Source organism: Elephantulus edwardii, unplaced genomic scaffold, assembly GCF_000299155.1.
Source record: "Elephantulus edwardii isolate Elephantulus edwardi_28Jun2011 unplaced genomic scaffold, EleEdw1.0 scaffold00122, whole genome shotgun sequence".
Lineage (NCBI taxonomy): Eukaryota > Metazoa > Chordata > Mammalia > Macroscelidea > Macroscelididae > Elephantulus > Elephantulus edwardii.
The window spans coordinates 1258399-1266244 of NW_006399872.1; the positions used below are offsets into that span (position 1 = coordinate 1258399).

General features: G+C 36.5%; 1 protein-coding gene across 1 annotated transcript; it reads right to left on the reverse strand.

Annotated features, from left to right (window-relative positions):
* Positions 1–460: 460 nt before the first annotated feature.
* LOC102847087 (NADH dehydrogenase [ubiquinone] 1 beta subcomplex subunit 4-like) lies at positions 461–4128 on the reverse strand. Its single transcript, XM_006893100.1, has 2 exons — positions 4068–4128; positions 461–816 (listed from the first exon to the last, which is right to left on the reverse strand). The coding sequence occupies exons 1-2, from the start codon at positions 4126–4128 to the stop codon at positions 461–463; spliced, it is 417 nt and encodes a 138-aa protein (XP_006893162.1).
* Positions 4129–7846: the final 3718 nt, after the last annotated feature.

The window sequence follows — 7846 nt, forward strand, 5'->3', positions numbered from 1 at the left end:
GCAGGAAAAGATGCAGGAGCACAGGGGTAACAAATCTAACCTTGTAGCTATTTTGGTACTATCGGTATTTTTAATGGGGATAGTTCCCCCATATAAAGTGGGTAGAAATCAGACTTGATCTCATCCCTACTTTGCATCTGCACCATACACAGCCACTGAGGACCAACAATTTAAGATTCTTTTTTGTTAACAGAGAGCCAAAGGAAAATCATTAGCAAAGAGATGTTCAGATATTAGTGTTTGGGGAGATACCATATTGATATTGTAGAGATTAAAATAGGTAAAAATTAGTGACTCATAATTTTCCAGGTAAGAGATAAGATCTAGAAGTTGTTGCTGTTGTTGTTGTTGTTACTGTGCACCATCAAGTTAGAACCAACCCGTTGCTGACTTTCTTTTTTTTTTCAATGATTACTAGAAGATTTATTTAAACAATAATACACAGTCATCTCTGTCTCACTTAATATGAGATGTTAAATGGTCGTTCCCATTTTCCTTCCTGGATAAGTTTTTCTTTTCTATCTCTCTCGGTTTTGAAAACGTAGTACCAGAAGAGGGGCCCAAGGCCAAACACAGCTCCTGTGAGAGCGAGCTTGGGAGTTGGCCTGAAATTGGGATATATATTTGCTGATCTTGCATATGTCCAACGAGCCAAGGCAGGATCTTCAATGATCGTCTTCCGGTTGGGGTCATTGAGCTGAAGCAGATACTCCCGTTTAAGCCGGGATCTAATGGCCAGCCGCTCGGCTTGAGCCCGCCGGGTCTCTAGAGAGATGTTGTATTCGGCTGGGTCGAGGGTAGTACGTTGCTGACTTTCTAGTGGGTTTTTAGAGGCAATAAATTGCACAAGAGGAGTTTAACAATCTTGCTCCTACAGAGCAGCTGGTAGAATCAAACCACACACTTCTCACTGGCAATGTGATTCCTTACCAATAATCCACCAAGATCTAGATGAAGATCGTGGTATTTCAAAGCAAATCAAATTAGAACCTGAAGATAGAGTAAATAATTTTTTTTAAAAATTAAAGATCAATTACATCTAGATTTAAAAAGAGAAGACTTTCTAATTTTAAGATAATGTAAATGATAACATTATTAACCAAATTAATTCATACAAAAACACGGAAGACTGGAAGCATATTGTGTCATTATCATAATATCTGTTGCTGCACAAGCCCACTGTTAGAATCAATGTGCCCATCTCATTGGGAATCTTCCTCTTTTCTCACTGACCCTCTACATTACCAAGTATGATATCTTTCTCTAGTAACTGGCCATCTTTCAAATAAACTGAAATAAAACATTTAGGAAATCAATTGATATATACATATATTCATTTACCCACTTATAAAATAGTTTTGCTTTTTTGTATAGAGACAGACCTCAAGGTCTTGAAAATATATTTAGAAACTCCATTCTTTATAAAAAAAAAAAACAACCAAACCTAAAAACCTTTCTTTCATTTTTTTTTTTTATGAAAGAGGATGGAAATATTTCTTTCTTGAAAATAATCAAGACCATTATAGTCCAGCTGTGAGGGACCTCTCAAAAGTACTGAAGAGCAACAACGTCAGGCTAGAGACTAAGGTGTGCCTGATCCGGGCCATAGTCTTTGCAATTACGTGCTATGCATCAGAGAGCTGGGCAGTGAATAGGGATGATAGAAAAGAGAATTGATGCCTTTGAGCTGTGGTGCCAGAGAAGAGTGTTGAATATACCATGGACTGCTAGAAGAACAAACAGGTTTGACCTGGAGAAGGTAAAGCCGGAATGCTCCTTGGAGTCAAGGATTCTGAAGCTTCATCTGACATACTTTGGGCATGTTGCAAGGACAGACTGGTCCTTGGAGAGGGACATCATGTTTGGCAGAGTGGAGGGGCGGCGAAGGAAAGGAAGACCTTCGTTGAGATGGATCGATTCTGTGAGTGGAGTGGTAGGAATGAGTGTATTTGAGATGGCTAGGTTGGCACAGGACAGAACAGTGTTTAGAGCTCTTGTACATAGGGTCAGTATGAGTCGCAAGCGACTCTATTGCACATAACAACAACAACATAGTAGAAATAAAAAGTATAACATCTGCTCATATAAACACATTTTAGATATAAAGGATCATGAATTCATAAAGCTCCCAACAATCTAAAAAAATATATAGTAACAGTTGAGAAAACCTCGATAACTGAAAAGGTTATAAAATTTTAATTAATTAAAACAAGATGTTTCCAGGAATGAAGAGATATTTTTGTACCTGGAATGTGTTTCTCTGGTTGACACAACTAACAGTTAACTCCCAACAGAAAAGATAGTAATTCAAACCCAATCTGAGGCATCTTGAAAGAAATACTTAAATATTTGTTTTCAACAGCTCACAGCCCTGAAACCGTCAAGCTTTGAAGTTCTACTTTGAAATGTGTGAGGTTACCATAAGTTATAACTGATTAAAAGTCAACCAATTTGTTTATTGTTTTATTGACGATTTTATCTCTGTGTAGAACAGAAAAGATCTATGGAATATATACAAATCAAACCCACTGCCATCAGGTCAGTTCCATCTAATAAGGACCTTATTAGGATAGAGTGGAAATGGCTCCAGGGGATTCCCAAGTCCAAAGATCATTATGGAAGCAGATAACAATCTTTTCCTTATAGAACAGCCAAAGGTTTCAAACTACCAATCTTTCAGTATGCAGCTAATCACTTAACCACTGCACCACCAGGGTTCCTATGGAACTTAGATAGGGATCTGATTATGTGTTTATGTTTAATTATGAACTATGTAGAAAATAGTAGACTAAATTGTTCCATGTATTTTTAAGAAATATAAGTATTAATATATGTGAAAAAAATACAAATCACCTTGATTCAATTTTAAGTATAATTCCAATAAAAAAAGAATAAGAAACTTTTCTGATATGATAGTTATGTATGTTTTTTTAAAAAAAAATATTTTTCCTCTTTTGGTTCCTAGTATGATCTTTGAGGGAGGCACCAAACTACTTTGAAAATCAAGACCAGAAAGAAGATGATGATAAACATATGCAAATCTTAGGGCATAAATTCAAACTAAATGTATTTAGATAATGATGTCTCACTTAGCTATAATCTCTCTGGGAGCTTCTATTCAAATTCTCAGAAATGGGAACCTGGGAAACACAAGCTGATGCAATACTCTGAAAAATCCTTCAGGGAAAAGAACATCTACAAAACAAGCACATCAGATGACTTGTGTTCAAGAGCTAAAGCCAAGATGCTAAAGCTAAAACAGCAATTCATGAGAAAGTAAAATTATTTTGCATTATCATTTAAAATCAGTCTATCTACTTGGCTATGGTAATTACTTTCAAAAATTCCTCCTACATCTGGTTCTTGAAAATAATAGTTATTTAATCTAATCATTTTAAATAAAGACATTATTTTTATGATATCTTTAGATATAATAAAATCATTAAATCTAAAATTCCTCAAAAAAAGCAGGGTATTTTAAAATCACTCCCCTTCTAGTCACATCAACTTAAAAAAGAACAATTACGCAAGGTTAAGTTAATGTTCATAATAAATCGTTTAGTATTTGTAATTTTTGTCTTGTTTCAGTATGAAACACCTATGGAAATATTTGCATTTTCCCCAATGTATTAAAAATGCAAATGAGATAGCAAAAACTTAAGTAAGAACATTTTTGGTAATTCTTGAAAACGTGCCAAATTATTGTGATAATGTTCTCATTGATTATCATGAAAAATAGTTTTTAAACTTAAGTAGTTTTCTAAAAGTACAAATGATCCTCACTCTAATCTCAGTTCACAGTTTAAAATGCTAATTTAAAATGCTAATTTATGGTAATTAGGCTATTTCAGAATTAGTAGTCCAAAGTAATCACTATGGTGCTTGTTTCTCTACTTTAATTCTGCCTTTGTTGGATTTTTCTGGCTGCCATAACAAATTACCTCAAATATGGTGGCTTAAAACAGCAGAAAAAATCTCTAACTTGTCATGGAGGTCAGAAGTCTGCTACCAAGGTTTTGGCAGAACTTCACACCTTCTGGACACTCTAGGGGAAATCTGTTCCTTACCTCTTTCTACTTCTGATGTTTGTAGACATCCCTTGGTATGACATTCCCTATCTGCCTCCATCTTCATATTAACTTCTCTGTGTATGTAAAAACTCCATGTGTCTTTCTATAAGGATAAAGATACATGTGATTATGTTTAGGGCTCACTAGAATAATTTATGATGATGGTACAAATGGGCTTAAGTGTACCAAAGATAATGAGGTTGATACAAAATATGACAGGATTCAGGTCTGATGTTCATAGGGTCACTATGAATCATACTCAACAGCAACTAACAACAACAGGATAATTTCCGATAAACTTTTTCTCTCTTAATTCTCTATTCTATCATCTATCATTTTGCCATGTTGTTGTTATGTGCCTTCGAGTCGTTTGCGACTCATAGTGACCCTATGTACAACAGCCCTAAACCCTGCTCTATTCTGTGCCAATCGCACTACCTCTGACACACCCATCCCGATTACCCCAGTCACTGAATCAATCTACCTCATAGAGAAACTTCTCCTCTTGTTCCATCCCTCCACCCTCCCAATAGTTGTATTTATTTTTATGCCTTATATGGTAATATTTACAGACCCCAAGAATATAGAGGTAGACATTGATGTATCTCTAGAGAACACTGTTAAGTCCATTATAATATCTCATGAATGATAATATAACAATTGGTATAAAAACTGCCTTTGAAAACCTGCCAGAGGGTTAGCTATGGGTTATGTACAACAGTGCATAAGAAAACTGAATCAATTAAAGGTAAATAAGTAATTTGTCCAAGTTCACTCAGTTGCTACATAGCAGAGCTATAAATCTAACATGAATCCTAAAATTCTATCCCTCTATTCCTTCCATTATATCATGTACTATCATTAAATAAATGATATGACAATAAAATTGAGATCATAATTGTATCGCTCAAATTCAAAGCAAAATTAATCACTCAGTTGCTACATAGCAGAGCTATAAATCTAACATGAATCCTAAAATTCTATCCCTCTATTCCTTCCATTATATCATGTACTATCATTAAATAAATGATATGACAATAAAATTGAGATCATAATTGTATCGCTCAAATTCAAAGCAAAATTAATCACATCTTTAAATCAATTTGAAGCTGTTTGTTCCTGGAGACACCAAAAAAAAAAGAATCTATTGAGATCCAAACGCTCTCATTTAGATTACAGCCTTTAGTCTCAAGAAACTTTTACTTTCACTTTCTACACAAATCAGTTACTATTTTGTTGATATATCAAGTTTGAGATATGGAAATGAGAAATAAAACATATAAACTAAATTAACCATAGGAAGTATTTTCTACAGGAATTGTTCACCACATATGAATATTTAAATTCAAGAAATTGAAATTTAAAACTCACTTCCTTTATTGCACTGAACATATTTCAAGTACTTAATAGCCACATGTAGCTAGGGGCTATTACATTGAATAGCATAAAGTGTAGATTGTTTTCATCAACTCAGAGAATTGTATTGGACAGGGATGTTCTAGGCTGTCTGTTTCAGAGGAACTTTTATGTTTGAAGAATTTGGTCATGATTATTATGTGTCAAACTGACCAAACCAGAGTTGATGCGCCAGTAGGCTTTCAGAGGCAGTAAATTACACGGTAGTTGATCACCCAACTTCTCCCACAAAGTGGTTCGTGAGCTTGAACTGCATACCTTTACATTGATAGCATGATTCCTTGCCACTGAGCCACCAGAGCTCCTTATTATATAAAGCTCTGGTGACATAGTTGATAGGAAGTTGAACTGATAACTCAAAGGCCAAATCTCTCTAGTAGTTCAAATCTAACAGTGACTCCACAAGAAGAAATGTGAAATCCCATCCTGTAAAATTTAGAGCCTCAGAAACCCAATGAGAAGTCAGCTCTGAGTCACTTCTAACTCAATAGCAATGAATTTGAGGTTTGTTTTTTTAAAAAAAAAAAAAGCCAAAACAAATCTTGTCATAGACTCTGAAACTTACACTAGAATATAGACAGCTGACAAGCATGGCCACCATTATGATCCTAGAATCCAGGTTGGAAGTTGTCTGGAGAAGCCAGATTCTACAAATGTTTGTTTTCTGGTTCTGGTGGGCCATAGGGTGAAATGTCATTGGGCGTGAGTTGATTTTATATGGCTTCCTATTTAAAAAGACTGTCTGGATCATAACAAACTGGCTGACTCTGAGAAGAATGGGAATCCCAAGACAGTTGATTGTACTAATGTGAAACCTGTACTTGGACCAAGAGGCAGTCATCAGAACACAGCAAGGAAACACTGCATAGTTCAAATTGGAAAGGGCATATGCCAGGGATGTGTCCTAGCTCCATTTCTTTTCAATCTGTATGGAGAACAGATTATCCAGGAGGCTGGGCTGTATGAGGAGAAATGCGGCATCAGGACTGGTGGAAGATCCACCAACAATCTGGGTTATGCAGATGATACAACCCTGCTTGCTGAAAGTGAGGAGGACTTGAAGCGCTTGATGCAGAGGGTCAAGGAAGGCTTAGGTGCGGCTGATACAAGCCATGGTCTTTGCAATCAGTTGTTATGCATCAGAGAGTTGGACAATGATTAGGGAAGATAGGAGAATTGATGCCTTTGAGCTGTGGTGCTGGAGAAGAGTACTGAGGGTACCATGGACTGCTAAGAAAACAAACAGATTCATCCTGGAGAGGGTTAAACCGGGCTGCTCCTTGGAGGTAAGAATACTGAGGCTTCATCTGACATACTTTGGACATGTTGCAAAGAGGGACTAGTCCTTGGAGAGGGACAACATGCTTGGGAGGGTGGAGGGACAGTGCAGGAGGGGAAGACCTTCTATGAGTTAGATTGCTAAAGTGACTGGGGTAATTGGGGTGGGTGTGTCGGAGACAGTGACAGAGCAGGGGTTAAGGCTGTTGTACATAGGGTCGCTATGAGTTGCAAGCAACTCAACAGCACATAACAACAACAGCAACATTTAAAATGACATTTAGGCTCTCGGGCCTGCGGCCCTCAGGCCTGGTTTTAATTGTTTTTGGTCAAACATTCTTCTAAGTAGTATAGTCCTGGTCTATCCATTTGCTGTACAGAGGTAACTCATGGTTACTGTGATGCTAAGCACTGTGACATTGATGTGTCAAATGTGATAATGTTTACCCATGGTGGACAATGTTTAGTGGAGCTCCCTGATTAAAACAAGCTTGGAATCAGGAGTGGCATCCACTTTCAAAATAACTTGCCTCTGGAAACTCTATGAATGTGGAGAAACAGTGAAAGTTATACAAGTGTTCAGGTCTTTCATTCATACGGTCGCTATGAGTCGTCTATGACTCAATGGCAATTAACAACACAACAATATGATTTAAACAGTCAAATACCCATGCATATTCAATAAAACAAAAGTAGGTGTCTTTCTGGAATTCTCTGCTTTCTCCAGGATCCATCTGACATCATCTGTGTTCCTGGTCAAAGTACTGCTGTGGATATTTTTTAATAATCTTCAGCAAGATTTCCCTAGTATGTGATAAATCACAATATTGTTTGAAAATGTCCACATACTACTAGATTATCCTTTTTGACAATGAGCACAAATAGGGATATCTTCCAGTCAATCGACATAACATAGATGAGTTCACCTGTAGCTGTATCTGATTCTTGAAACATCTCAGTTGTCATTTTATCAATTCTTGATACCTTACTTTATTACATTATTTTCAGTGCAACTTGGGCTTCTTACTTCAGCGCTGTTGTTTCTTGAATATATGCTACTTCAGTATGAATCAACTGATTCT